We start from the raw sequence: 15838 nt of genomic DNA, 5'->3' as shown, positions 1-15838 counted from the left end.
CACACTAGATGGCGCTTTGTGTAAGCTGGCTAGGCATAGGTGCCATCCATGAGTGTCGTTGGAGGGACAAGATGACCAATGACAGATCATGACAAGATGACCGTCACCACCCACCATCAACCCCACCCCCGCGTCTCTGACAAATGACAGTTGCTTATGGTCTCTTGGCTCAGTAGCTCCTCAGTTAATAGAGGTCATGACGTCGGAATGAGTCTCAAAATGTGTTTGTCTAATTTCACTTCCCAAGATAGAGCCTTGCCTCAGTTACTCCTGTTGCTTGTGCTTGCCTCAGAGTAACTAGTTTGACTTGCACACACTGACGCAATCGGGATGTTGCAAGCGGGAAAATCATAGCCGGAGATGCCTCAGGCAATTTGGCGGCAATGTTTATGTGGGAGCCTAGAGCTGACCAAGGGGTCTACAAACTTATACAGGTCTGAAGTGACCGGTCTTGCAAGCTCAGAGATGCCACAGGCAATATGGTAATATGGTGGTACAGTTTACGTAGGAGCCTGGAGTAGACTATGGCATCTATAAGTTTCTGGGGACTTGTCTTTCAAGCTCACCTCAAGGCCCGAGAGGTCTCGGGCAATATGGTGCAAAGTTTACATAGGAGCCTGGAGTCGACCACAGCACTTATCAGTTTCTAGGGAATTGTCTTTCAAGCTCACCTCGCATCCCGAGTGGAAGGGCTTGTCTCCATACTCCTGCTGCATCATGGGAAGCACTTGTTGCTTGAATGTGTTCCACCAGTTGAGCAGGAAGCTGGGATGTGCGGAGGAGGCATGGACGTCCCCCCTGACCGTATTTGTCTGCGTGTCGTACGTGTAGCTCCACGGCTTCATGGCGCCCAGAAAGTGGACCACCTTGGCGTTACTACCAAACCTGCAACGTGCACACGAACGACAATTAAATATGGCCTTAGAGCTTCCATCAGGGAGAGACCTGTGGAGAAACCTGCGAAATGCACACATTAAGAACACTACATGCTATTAAAATGTAACACTTCACTACAAACCCATTGTTTTCTTTGATGACAGTGCAAGAAGATGTAGGCAGTGAGTGGGAGAGAGAGAGACAGTGGAGGATCGGGAAACGACCTCAGGTCAGAATTCAACCCGGGTCCCCAGAGTGCCTTAGCCATCTGAGCTATGGCCAAAAAGTGTCTAGGGCTGGGACGATTAATCGACTATAAAAATTAGTCGAGAAGACTTTTCATAGTCGACTAATCGTTTCATTTAATTCAATGCTTTTTTACTTACTTTATTGAAACCTAAAATTGCCCAGCACGTATGATTTGGACGTTGCATCACGGAGTAAATAAGCTACTACCATGATTTAAAGCTCATTGTGAGCTAAGGGACCCAATTTTAACGGGTTCTCTCTTTTTTCCCCAATTTCCATGAAGATTAAAGTGCTAGAGTACTTGAAAAATGAATCGTTTGACTAATCAACTTCTCGAGAATAAAAATAGCTGATAGATTAATCGGGAGAAAAATAATCGTTTAGGACAGCCCTAAATCAGTCTGAAGATTCTTTTTCATCCAGGTCATATATTCCAAAGGAGTTAACCCAAGATTTTTTTTTAAACGTGTAAAAAAAATAATAAAAAAAAAAAAAAAACAATAATCAAGGAGAGATCCGTGGAAAGGGAGCCATTGGGAGCAAGAGGGGGGAGGGGATTTAAATGACACTGTAATTGAATCAATATTCTCATACGATGTGCAATGTTTCAAAATAGAATTGGCTTGGGAATGACGTCTGCATGAGTCTCAAATGTGTTTGTCTAATTTTACTTTCCAAGGTACAGCCTCTGATGAGCACGAGACGAATACAACCCCCCCAGGTGTTGCTCAACGAGAAGGGAGATTAAAAGGAGATCATCTGCTTGTGACAGTTAACATGTTATAAGCCCACTTCAAATGATGACTATTAACAAGGGGTTTATAGTTGGCACAATTGACTGCCTAGGCATGCAAGACATTGGACATGGTCTCATACAATCAAGCGACTACTACAGGCTATGAAGAAGTTTTCTACTGGCAGGATGGCGTATTTTCAGACATACTAGCTAACCAATGGCTACCTACCTAGCAAACTGGCAGCCTAGCATAACGTTTCAAACAATGACTTGATTAGTCTAGTATTACATGTCACTATCCAGTGTTTATGGGACCTCCTCCCATAGTGGAACGAGGGCGGGAAAAAAAATCCCAGAAAACTTTTGTCTACCAGACACCAGCTACCCACTCAACACGAGCCGTCTTGAAATATTTCAGAGGTCTATTTTGAGAGGCAGCTTGCAAAGTTCACGACGGACATATTAGCTTAGCCTTGGTAACCAAGGGCAGAGGCGGGGGGTGGGGGGGATGGGTTCAATACGAAGACGGTGAATAGTCTGACTAAGAGAAGGGTTCTCAAACTGACCACAGCCCACTGACCCTCTGGCAATGTCCCTGGACCCCCAGTGGTCCCTTTACCCCACTTTGAGAACCACTGGACCTGGGGGGAGGAGTGATCGGTACGGAGCTTTTAGATGGTTGACGCCTCGCCTGCTCGTGCCTCTCCCAGCAGGGTTGCCAGATGAGGCTGATGATTTCCAGCCCAAAAAATGCTCAAAACCCGCCTAGAAGCACAAAATCCCGCCCAATTCTATTGATTTCTATGGCAAAAATTGGGCGGGTTTTTCTGCTAAATGCCATTTTTACCCACACACGGCCATCCTAAGCAGCCCAATTGGGCGGGAAACAGCCCAATCTGGCAACACTGTCTCCCAGGCTGCTTGGTAACTTAATGTTGAAGGGAGAGCCAGCCAGCCCTTCATGTGATTCTCTAGCTGGTGTACAGTATCTGCTTACACCCTTGAAATTTCAAAGTACTACGGGGCCTTTCAACCTTCTCCGTCCCCTTACAACCCATTGCCCTCTAAAAAGTAAACTGTAATATACTATGTGTATTATATAAGAAAGTCAAAAGGATTATATAAGTGTGGATTATCATTCATCCAAGTCATGTTATCTAAAGAGTGTAGCTGTAAGCAACTGGATTAATTTTGAAATTGAGCAGGAAAGTTGTTTCACTTGTACCCTACGTTTTGTAGCTCCTCAAAGAAGTCCAGTTGCATACAACTCAAACTGTCTCGCTAGCGTGTGGACTCACTGTTTGAAGGCGGGTGCGTAGGTGTACATGGCGATGCTGCCGAGGTTATAGATGAAGGGAAGGTGTTTGCTGATGTCCTTTGTTGCCCAGTCGTTGAAGAAGCCGTTTAGAACTCCCTGGTCCCCACCTGAACAGGAAAAAAAAACAAGCCACACAGGACATTCAACATTTTAAATCAGTTCATAGTTTCTACATTTAAGGACATTAAAATTCAGATGCTCATGTTTATTGAAGTATGACTTTACATCACCATCAGTGTTTTTATTTTGAATAAGGACAGACTTTCACAAATTGCCGTTTGAACCCTAATGTCACATCAGTAGCAGTAAACCTCGTTAAAAAGCAAGTTTAGCCCACCAAGTTGGTTAGTCACAATCCCTTATTGCAAAAATAAACTTCACTCGACACAAACATCAGCTTGTTTAATTCCAAATTAACTAAATTTAATACAGAATAAAAAATAATTCTGCCTTCAAATAATCATGTCAACACTTCACAATTTCACTTTATTCCAAATAAAGCAGGTGGTTGATTCCATTGTTAATTCTGAATAACTTTATTCCAACATACAGCTCCAGGCCTTTTTATTAGAATACCATGAAAAAGTTGATTTATTTCCATAATTCCATCAATAATGTTAAACTGTCATGGATTGTAGATTCATGGCCCAGTTTTTTAACTATTCCAATCATTAAATTGTTTATTTTTACACATTTTGGTCTTCCAGCTCAAAAAAACCATGAATTGGGGAATTCACATCATTAGAATATTGTAATAAAATCACAATTTTCTTCATCAAAATTTGTTTCACATCAGTGCACATCAAATCAGTTGAACTTTGGTACTTTCTACACAACATGCAATGTTCAATACTTGGTTAGGACTCTCTCTGTCTTAATATTATTAATAATAACGGCCATGAAGCGTTTAACATTGAAGTCAATGGCAGAAACAGTGCATGGGAGTAATGGAAGGCCAGATATCCTTGATGCTTTGCCGTCAGCTGTTTTTGTATAGCTGACCTGGTGTCCCACACTTCCCTCTTCAATATACCCGAAGATTTCCATGCCACGTTTTGGTGTTAACTCACCAGTTTAATTCTAACTCAACAGAAATTAAACCCCATTCATTTTCAATGGGGATTCATTTCTGGTTATTTAGAATTAAACTGGTGAGTTAGCGCCAAAACGTGGCATGGAAATCTACAGGGTATATTGAAGAGTGAAGTGTGGGGTACCAGGTCAACAAACAAGAACAGCTGACAGCAAAGCATCAAGGATATCTGGGCTTCCATTGACTTCAATGTTAAACGCATCATGGCCATTATGAAGACAGAGAATGTCCTAACCAAGTATTTACCATTGCATGTTATGTAGAAAGTACCAAATTTCAACTGATATAATGTGACCTGAATTTTGATGAAGAAAAATGTGATTTTATAACAATATTCTAATAATGCGAATTCCCCAATTCATGGGTTTTTTGAGCTGGAAGGCCAACGTATATAAAAAGCAAAAAAATAATGTTTGCAATAGTTAAAAAACTGGGCCATGAATCTACAATCCATGACAGTTTAACATTATTGATGGAATTATGGAAATAAATCAACTTTTTCATGGTATTCTAATATAAAGGCCTGGAGCTGTATATGCCACGTTTGCATGATAATTTTCCTTCCAATCTATTTATTCTGAATGAAAAACATTTTCCTTCGAGTTTACAGGAAGCCGTTTCAATTCATTCTGAATAAACATCTGGGGATCAGAACTAATTTCGATTGGACAGAGGATGCACTCGCTGGATCTGCACCACGGCCTCCTACTGCAGGTCCTCGCGTAGCAGCGAAATTGGACTTAACCATACACATGATATAGGAATTAAGTTATTTCGGATTAATCACCCACTTTATTCGGAAGAAAAAGTTAACATATTTTCAATGTGAAAATATTTTTATTGGGAACTTCATTTCAGTTCATTCAGAATTAAATGTCATGTGTAAACAAGATGTATGTATATGCATGCAACATGCATGCCCATTGCCAACAACAGCGGCAGCAACACACAACCAGCACACAACACACAACCAGCGTGTGCATCTTCTGTCCACTCAAAATGCTTTCGGATCCCCAGAATTAAATGAAAGTGCTTCATGTAAACTCGACGGAAAATAACTTTAATTTTGAACCATTTAATTCTGATCTAATTATTCTGAAAGAAAACCATCATGTAAACGAGGGGAAAAAAATAACACTGACCAGAAATGAAACATCTAGTTCCCAGTCATACCAAACACACCTGAGGAGACAAACCCTGACAAGCGCCTCTGGCAGTGGAGAGAACAATGGGAACGTTGGGCAAGCGTATTGCACAACAATGAACAGTCTGTAAAAATTTGCAATGCTTCATGGTAGGCATATGTAACATTTTTTGTTTTGGCAATGAAGAGGTATTTTTACACAAACATATTAAAGGTGTGTCTGAATTTGCCAGACTGGCTAGTAGAGGTCTGAAAACAATGTGTTCTAAACTTGAAAAGGCAATGTTTTGTGCGTTTTTAAATTATTTTTTATTTCAAACAAGCCCTTTTACCTTTCTCTTGCTCCCACACCTCAAAGGTCAACCTCTTCGAAAGAGTCAGTTTGAGATAGAGGGGGCACACACACAGTACTTGACACCAGTGCTATGCTATGCTATGCCATACCATGCCATGCGCCAGGCCAGGCTAAGCACATGGGTGAAGTAATGCATGCTACATGTAATGGAGACAAGGTCACCAGCGTAAAGATCACCCCTCCCACACACACCAAAGACCCAGGTCTTCTCATATAACACACCAGGAGTGTGGCACTCAAGCCACTCACTTAGTTAGTTGCAGAGTGTCTCCCCTCCCCAACCCCCCCCCCCCCCCATCTTCCACGTCAGACCTCTCCTGTCTGCACGGGGAACCATGTTTACATAATGAGTCAAATGATACAGGACTGTTGTATACTTTTGGAAATGCTACAAATACCACAGATCGTCCAAAAGCCCTGCAGCTCTGTGGCTAGCACAAGCACACAAGCCTGCAAGCCCAAGCTCCCTTTCCACACAAACTCTTACTGCCAGTGCAGTGGGACACAATGTACTGAACACAAAGTCCAGCCTCCTTTAGTTCCTTGTCTGTAGGAGGGCTGCCCGCCGCAATGCATTCTGCTCCCCTGATAGATAAGGCGACACTATACTAATGCATGGGCCAGTGTTGTGGTATTTATAGACTATGCATCAGTGTGCAGCAATTTGAGGATGCACCAGTTACACTTGCACTGCTCTATGTATTGTGCAGAGTCACCCTTAATCACAGGCAGGCTGGAAAGTTCCTGTGGCTGTGACTTGGCTCTCTGCTTTGTGACTCACAATCAGGGCAGACAGCGAGAACTAATTCTATGTGATGCATAGGTTGCCAATTTAACACTGCGTCAGCAAATGTCAGTCTGCCGTCCCATGTCTGATTTCGAGCGCCACGCCCGAGGGCTTTCAGCTCTACACAGCAGATTTGTGCGGAAGGTCACAAGTGCTTAGTGAATAGTGATGGAGCACCAGAAGGCCTATCTGGATGGTTTTAGTTCCCATAGACCTCCACAGACACCCACCCCCTCATGCCACCAACACACAGAGACGCACCATATGGCCCAACCCCACACAGATACAGTATGCACAGCACAACCCTTGTCCTTTCAACGCAGCAACATTTCAACGCACTCAAAACGACAGATTGCAACTGTCCAGCACACAATCCCAGAGAATGCCTCAGCAGAGCTGAAACAGCAAGTGCAGATTTCCACACGGGCCGGGGGGAAACAGGGAAGAGCAGTGCACACTATAAAAGGAAATTACACAATACCAATGCACCTTAGGGCAAACATTCATGCTCGAGAGAACAAGACAGACAGACAGAGACATGCCAGTAGGGACAGTATGGACTAAGAAAGAGTATGAACAGATAGAACGAAACAGATTAAAGGAGAGCAAGGGTGAAAGAAACCAAAAGACAGGGAGAGGGTGGAGGGAGAGCTACAGAGTGAGAGACCTGCTGTTACACACCTCAAAGTGTGTGTGTGTGTGTGTGTGTGTGTCAAGAGTGAGATAGAGGGAGTATGGATAGATAGACAGAAAGTGAGATGAAGTCACACCAAAGAAGCCAGTAAAGCAAGGGAGAAAGATAGAGAGCAACAGAGAGCCAGGGAGCGAGGGAGAGAGAGAGAGCGAGAGAGAGAGAGACAGAGCGCGCAAGAGTGAGAGAGACTGGCAGAAAGTCACAGAGAGAGAGCCTGGCAGAGAGAGAGAGACCTGTTGAGCACTCCTCAGGGTCACACATATGTTACACTCCTGATATTGCACATATAGCAGCACACCAGAGCCCAGCTCAGGAAATAACCTTTCGCTGCTCCACGCTTAACCTCACAGATGCGGCTGAGCACAGGACACTCCAGCGTTCCACTGCCTGTGAGAGATTGCTAGGGCTCTGCGATTTAAAATAGGCACGCCATCACCAAGCACTGCTGCTAGCGCACAAACATGTTCCCCCAGGGCCTTCCTCCTCCGCTGCCTGCGAGAGAGGGGGCTCCAACTGGCTTTACCACAGGCCTCTGAGTCTTCATTTGGTAGGGATGAGAGGGGCTCTGCAGAAGAATGCTCTGCCCTGCCACTCCCCTCGCTCCAGCCAACCGTTTATTTCCTCTTGGCATGAAAGACATTATGATGTGGCGCTTGCCCACTGAAGACACAGGATTGGCTGGCCAGCAAAAATTTGATTATTTTTCTTCCATCTCCCATCATCCACATGAATAGTTATTGCATGTTAATCTGCCTCCCCCCCCAAATCTCCATCTCCGATCTTGTACTTTTTCATAGTACTGTACTTTTTCATAGTACTGCATTTCTACATGTGGGACAAATAATCTCCTTGTGTCCTTGTCAACAGTTAGCAAGCCACTTGTTGTATTCACTTCTGTGCCCATACGGTTTAGTCGCCCTATGTGTCGAGTAGCCTGGTTTGCAGTAAAGGTCACAGTTCATCCGCAAGTCACAGATAGCCGCCCATGCGTTGGAAAGGTAATCCCGGCTAAAAATATTTACCCCCTCGTCACCAGCCTGCCTATTATTCAGTTGGATGTTAATGTGTTATTCAAAACAGAGAAGTCTCTTCTGAGCCTGGCTGCAAAGCTTTCCAGAACCGATTTGTTTCGAGGATGGCACACAAGCGTTGGATGTCCTGGGATAGCTGACCGGTCATTACCGCAAATGCTGAGGAAATCTCTGAAGTTAAATAGGAAGCTTCATCTTCAAAACACAAAAGTAGAGCAATTTTCTGTACCAGGCAGTGGGGCCCATTACCACAAATTGGATCAGAGAAACCCTCCCTTTGAAATCTAGAGCCAAACTGGGCTTGTACAGAAATACAAGAGATCTGTGGTCTCATTTTGACTCATACTGAGGCTTAATCTTCACTCAAGTCAAATGGCAAATTAAGATAATTCAATTCATTCCATTACTCGAGTAAATTCACTTCATTTTGAGATTCACTTGTGGATAAACCTAAGCAAACTAAATACATTGACAATCTTCTGAATCTGAGGCGATACACATCTCCACAAAAAGTAGATCCAGAAATAGCGACAAGTTTGTGGAGTGGCGCTCGACAGCAAACAGACTCACCACCTTAAACATGGCAGAGAAAAGGCATGTTATGAAAGGCTCTTTTGTGAACCACCATGGACCGGCTGCCAAATTCCCCATGCTGTTCTTGAAAACAGTGCGGAGGGCCGAGACTCAGTGCTAGGATACGGGCCCTGCATTTTGGCTCTTCCCATAGAGCTGATTAGTGGAGTGGGGGGGTGGGGGTGGATGCGTACTATCGTGTAGACAAACCGATTGTGGGGTCAGCTGTTTCTGTCTAACAGGAAACAACCCTTTGTAAATCAGCAGCAGCTCATCCTGGGTATTGGATGACTGGCCAGACTGATGAGAGAATCTCGAGGGACATACTAAGAGCATGTTGCCTTGGCAAGATCAGCCTCTATCTTCTATCGAACCCACAAGCATGACCAGGACAAGAATATGTTTGAGGAGGCTAGACAGCAGACTCTTGGTGCTGAGATATAATGTCAGATCCAAGAGAGACCCATTGACAGGGAGGTGACGATATGGGTAACTCTCAAGACAAATCCCCCCACGACCCCCATGGGGGACACCAGAACCTAAATATGGCCCTGCTCAAAGCCACTCAATGGCCAGAGCAACAATGAATCATCCACTGCACATGACCAAAATTAGCAATAAACTTTGTGAATGTGCCAGAGACTGCAACTCAGAGATTCACAGATAAAACAACCTCTTAACATGACCAAAATAAGTCATGAAGTCTTCATTAGTAGGCAACTGGGCTTCTGTTTGCCTTGCTCTAGTTGCCTACTACTACAATGACCTGGTCCGACATAAATAAGAATCACTGCCATGACAGAAAATAAGTTTTAAAATACCATGAATAAATCTCAGATACTCAATTGATTGGAGAGAACAGAGGGGAGCACAGCAGTAACTATTGAACACCAAATTAAGATAAAGCTGAATACAATTCTAACACCAAGCAGCTTTTTCAATTTATAAAAGACTGAAGGGCAATTTGAATTAATTTTACTGCCCCTCTAGGAGTTATAACCACACTCTTTGGAGTTAGAATGACAATTCCAATCTCTAAGGTGACCAAAGAGGAATATGTCCCAAGTGTTGCTTGAAGACAAGAGACACCCATCATGTGCCATTACTACAAGCACTTCACCGATCCAAACTCCTCAACCAGCATTCTCGAACATGGCGTTAAAGTGACTCACCATCAAAGCTGCCGTGCTCTGTGCAGTACTGGAGAAGTTTGCCGTGGGTCTCCTTGGAGGGGCGGAAGACAAACACGCCGGAGTTGAAGCAGTCGGGCCAGCCAGGATCTGGGGCAGCAGACAGCTCCTCCCGGTCAAACAGCTCGTCAACATTAGATACTACCTGTAGGAGGCAGAACCACCATCAAGAAACTCTTAATCATGGAGGACACACCTGGGGCATTACAACAACATGGTGATAAACCTGGCTATGGTAACAGAAACTTGCACTGGCAACAGAAACTGATACCGTAAACCAGCTAATAGATAGCCCGCCGGTGTCATTTAGTTAAGAAAAGGAAGACGCCTGACACTTTTGTTGGCCGATTTACATCTGGGTTAAACTAACACGGTTTGGTACATGACAACAATCTTGGAATACTACCAGTCATGGTTAGTGGCTAAGGAGTCACAGGGATTCACTGTAGCGAATCCCTGTAGTCCAGGGATTTGCTAGCTTGATTCCTGACACAGGAACTGTAGGTGGATGTGATGGGGAGTGAATGTCTATTAACTTACTCTTCCCCCATCCTCCCCTGAGCCTGAGGCACTCAGAGTATGAAATCAGTTCCACAGTTAAAAAAAAAAACTTTGACAAGTCAAAGTAGCACAGTTTTTGGTGCCGAGTCCAAAGCTGCAGACTAAACAATAGTAGTAATAGGTCACTATGCCACAACACATAAAAGGGGGAAGGATTTCAACACTGCTTGGAAAAGGCTTAATTAATTGAGGATAGCAATGTTTTGATCATAGCTCTTCTTCAGGCATCGCAGCCCTCCACTTCACGCGATATCACAACATGTAATGTCATGAGAAAACTGGATTAGTTTCGCTGCAATGAATTGTGTGGAACAAGTCAAAGAGAGTCATATGGTCCACCCTCACAGCAGCGGTGTAGACTCAAAATCAGAAAGTCTTACTGTGCAAATTTATCAGGGCCATCTTATCGTGTATGACCAGTTTGCCTTATGTGCAGCCGTACGCTCATTTCTCATGGCTATGAACCAGAGGGAGGCACTAAGACAACAACTCTCTTTAGCCATCAGCCAGCTGAGTTCATGGATCAGTGGCTTATGTTTATGAAGGAAGGGGAGTAGTAGAGCACCTTGGGCCTAATCCCGCAAGACTGCACTCAGCTGTGCAGCTGCAATGACTGAAATTGAACACGACAGGATCACTTTTTGAAAAGCGTATTCTCAGAGAGGTGATGCATGAAGCTGCTTGATAGAACTTGATGCTCCTTGATTAAAAACAAATAAACAGAGCATGCATTCCAAAGCACAGTTATGCAACACGTAATTAATTAGGAGGCCATGCCCAAGCATGAGAGCAATGCACCACAGCAATACATTGTGGCAAACTTGGTTAATGAAATGTGATGACATTTCTCCCCCCAATTATCCACTCGCCATAACACCCAGTGGTGGTGTTGACTATTTCAAGGGTTGTTGGTGTGCTCTGACTGTCACAACAATGAGCCTGGCTATTTGGGGTAACGGTCTGAGAACCAGATTAGGCCCAGGTCCTAATCAGGGTGGGGCAACTGTCTCCTTAACTACATATATCAATCATGATTACTTTACATTACATTACTTTATACCAGGGGTACTCAATTAAAAGTCCCCGAGGGCCAGTTTTTCAAAATTCCTCCCAATAAAGGGCCGGGCCGGGCCGACACGATCCCCCCCCCCCCCCCCCCCCCCAAAAAAAAAAATAAATAAAATAAAATAAAACATGAGAAGTCTTTTGTAAGCACAATACACACGCACTCACACCCACAGCAGATATTTAGTTTCTAGTGACAGGATAGGAGAACATTTCTCTCATAAAGGGCTTGCATTGTGGGGTGAGGTGCCTGCCTTGCTCTCATGCCACCCACCCTTCAGTATTTTTTTAAATGACATAAGATTATCTGTTAGCCTATATTTGCAGACTACGTTCATAAAGATTTATTTCTTAGTGAGAAAACCAATAAGCCTGAAGATAACACTTTTCAAACACATGTTGCTTATTATGACTTTGTTTATGCAGCTCTCACATGCATAATGAGAATCAGAGGCAATAATGGACCCAACAAAGAGGACACATAGATAGGAGAACACCAGGTTTTGTCAACAAGAAAATGGCACATTTGATGCCATGTTGATTAAATGCAAAAGCCAATAATAAATTGTCAAGTTGCTCATAACTTTGTTTGCAGTCTTATGAGGGTCTTTGCATTCCAAACGAACTATTTGGGGACTGTTTAAAAGTGTGAAAAGTTTATTAAGCAATTCGTTTTTAATAGGCTACCAATAGTTAGCTGCCAGCAGAGTTCAAACACAGTTTGCCTTCATTTGTGTTAGCAACTAGCTACAGCTACTGCTAAACCAATTCGAAGTCCTAACACACTGTTTGCAATCAAATGTGGACCATTACTTTCAAAAACGATGCATAGAGAACTTTGTGAATAATTTATTTACAGGCTCTGATACAGTCCTTCCCTTGTAGTCTACCTCACAACCTCTAATGCCAGCGTCGTAGGTGCTTCTGTCCGGAGCCTGCAGTGACTGACACAAAGAGGGAGAAACTGCCTGAGGGGGCGGGGCACGACGCATGTCTGTGGCGCGATTTCAAAATAAGAGCCGACAGCGCGATCGGACCAATTTTTTTTTTTTTAATTTTTCAAAATTATTCGAGAGCCAAAATAGATGCCCCGCGAGCCACAAATGGCTCGCGAGCCGCTATTTGAGTATGGGGGGTCTATACCATCAACCAAAGACTCATCAACCAAAGAGCCTGGACCATGGCCACTTGAGCTATGAATTGTATGGGATGTCACTCTCCATCCTTTATTCCAGATAATTATTCCAGGATCAACACCCTAATGATTAGAACACGGCTGCCCTCATGAGATCGCAAAGACTCAACATTACATCTGCATCCCTGAAGACGTATTTGGAGTAGTGTGCGAAGGTCCAATCGTGGATCCCTAGTTTGGTACCCATTGAGGCCAGACTCAAATCAAATCAGGGAATTCTGTTCACTTCCATGGTGTCCCCTTTCTTACATCACACCACAGTAAACTCACCAGTGTGTCTGCATCCATGAAGACACATTTGGAGTAGTGCGTGAGGCTCCAGCAGTGCAGCTTGGTGAAGGTCACCCCAAGGTCAGGCCTCTTCAGCATGGCCAAGTGTGCCGTGTCCCCGCTGTCCAACACGTCCACCAGCCTCACTTCGTCGTAGATGCGACGAAGGACTGCTCTGCAAGATAATGAATGGTGCATGTTCATGCCCTGTCACTTTGCTCTTCAGATATGAAGCACTGTTCTGCAAGCGATACACGCACACCAAAAAAAAAAAACTTCCTATGAAAATAATGAATGTGTTAAAGCACTGATCTGCAATGTGGACACACAAACCTCAATAACTCACCCGTCAAGACCATCATCCAATACAAGTCACAGTAATCAACAAGAGGCTAGGTGAAGTCCAGTTGTTGACAAATTTTCCTCCTTTGGCTTGCAATGCAAAGTATGCAATACACAAGCAACCCATAAGATTCAAGTGCGACACATTATCCAAAACGGGTATTTATGGAGTGCTGCTCTACCTATACTCAAAATAAATGGCCAAACAGTGAGGCATCACCTGCAACTTCCAATACCATATTTCATACAACTGTACGAAGACACACTGTACTGTGGGCCTGTGTTCTGTCAGAAGGCGGGCTAACCTGCTAACATAATCCACCACCTAGGGGCAGCACTATAGTATTTTGTAATACTTGGTAGATCAGTTTGAGGGACATCAACACGTCACCAGTGTTCTGTCAGGGTTAGCAATAGGCTGCTAACATAACTCAAAGCCTAACTACTAAGGGCAGTACTATAAGCTGCTAACATAACTCCAAGCCTAACTCCTAAGGGCAGTACTATAGTATGTTGTAAGGCTTGGTAGCTCAGCTCCAGGGGTAGCTCGTATCAACACGTCAGCGGTGGTGGTGCACGTTTGTACATAATGTACCCACGCATAACACACTGCTTTGGAGGGTCTGCTGTACCTGCATGGATCTGACACGTGGGGTCCGATCATGGCCACCAGTTTCTTGGAGGTCTTGTGATTCCTCAGAGACTGGCCTAAGACCATGGCTCCCTTAGCGTAGCTGTCATTTGTGGCCAACGTGACAAATGCTTGATCTGGAAAATACAACAGGACAAACAAATAAATCAAAATGCAAATCGACGGATACTTTATTTAGTCCCAGCAGGCAGAAATTAAAGCAAGCACAGTGACTGTTGTTGATTGCTATTCAAGGTTCTGGCTCCAAAAATGATGGAAGAACAATCTGAACAGTCAGTTCAAGTATAATGCGGATTCAAACGCATGCTTAGTGGTTAACCATGTAAAGGGACCCACTTGATTTTCATTTCATTACTCACTTATGTGCATTACATGGCAGGGTCAGAAAGAAAAACGTTGAGAAGGCACCAAAAAACACTGGCATCACTGCCATACTTTAAACAATGATTTCATTATTCTTGTGGAGGAGAAAGAGGGGAGGGGGCAGGTTGCTGAATGACCCACAAAGTTTACAGTCATCTTGGGAAAACACAGAACTCAGCAACCTGAGAGCTAATGGAACAAGTACTGTGAGGCCTGTCTATTTGCCATAGAAGCACTAAAAGTTTTCCGTGTCTTCTCCATTTTGCATCAATTGTACGTATGCAACCTAAGGCAAGACCTGCTAAAGAAAATGGCCACACAACTGAAACTGATCTGAAAAGATCATCCTTTCCCTGATCACAATACGTCCACTAAGATATGCATAAGTGTCACTGCCCACTTACTCAAGTGGCATTCTTCCTGATGGCAAGTTAGTATCGAGATTGGGTTAGAACTGGTCCATGGAGTAGCCTAACTTACAATGGGGACACGCCCCCCTTCTCATAGGCGCAGTCATGATTCATTTTGTGCCTGGGATGCAAAATGCCCCATTTCAGTGGTTAAAAACGCCAGCTCATATACTCACGCCTATTAGGGCATCTAAATACAATGGCAAGTTCAATTAATAATTAGCCACAATGACAATTTCTAACTTGGACAGGCGTACAGTGTTAATTAACCGCTGTTCAAATACGGGATAGTAAGCCTACTTAATAATGTTAGATCACGTTATACTTTGCATACAAGCGCCCACAGCGTTGCTTCCTAACTTGCGTTTGGTATGCATTTTTGGACTAGCTTTTGGCTACGTGCACAACTGGTCGTTTCCAAAGCACGGAACAGAATGACCTTTTCCGCCTTGCAGATGACGTCTTGGCGTCAGATTTAATTTCCCCAAGTCAACTTAGAACTACATGCTAAAAACGAACGTAGCAATGCTGCAAAGATGAAAAACTAATTCGAACATTAGGGTAAGTCGAGTTTGCTAGGAATCCCGCTACTGTACTTCCTTGATTAGCCCTGAGACACCTGTACCTTTCAATACATTTTAAAGAACACCACATTCAAGGCAGACATCAACACAGTTAGTTTCAAGATACAATGTAGCAAAGATGTTTGAGCGTGAACGCAACGCACGCGCAGTCAAAATGCAGTCACCGTTACAATGAGTTGCTAATTTGTAACAGCGCGAGAAAGTTCTAAGAGTTAGCTAAAACTTGGACTCACCTGCCATGATTGATGTTGTAAAGGTCAAAGCTACAGTGAGGTAGCTTGGACGCGACTGCTCGGCAGCTTTACTAACGAAGAGGACTGGTGAAGGAAGGGATGGTGGATTTATACTAC

General features: G+C 43.9%; 1 protein-coding gene across 1 annotated transcript in view; it reads right to left on the bottom strand.

Moving 5' to 3' along the window:
* The window catches only part of LOC134455638 (glycogenin-1-like), an 18142-nt gene extending 2304 nt beyond the window's left edge, over positions 1-15838 (bottom strand). Inside the window, exons 1-6 of the mRNA XM_063206834.1 lie at positions 15722-15838; positions 14112-14247; positions 13138-13312; positions 10029-10191; positions 3160-3286; positions 672-885 (exon numbers count right to left, since the gene is read on the bottom strand). Of these exons, the coding sequence (XP_063062904.1) occupies positions 672-885; positions 3160-3286; positions 10029-10191; positions 13138-13312; positions 14112-14247; positions 15722-15728 (822 nt within the window). The 5' untranslated portion in view covers positions 15729-15838. The remainder of the gene's footprint in view (positions 1-671; positions 886-3159; positions 3287-10028; positions 10192-13137; positions 13313-14111; positions 14248-15721) is intronic.

This window comes from Engraulis encrasicolus, chromosome 9, assembly GCF_034702125.1.
Source record: "Engraulis encrasicolus isolate BLACKSEA-1 chromosome 9, IST_EnEncr_1.0, whole genome shotgun sequence".
NCBI lineage: Eukaryota > Metazoa > Chordata > Actinopteri > Clupeiformes > Engraulidae > Engraulis > Engraulis encrasicolus.
The sequence above is the reverse complement of the archived record's forward strand: the minus strand, read 5'-3'. Positions and strand labels throughout refer to the sequence as shown.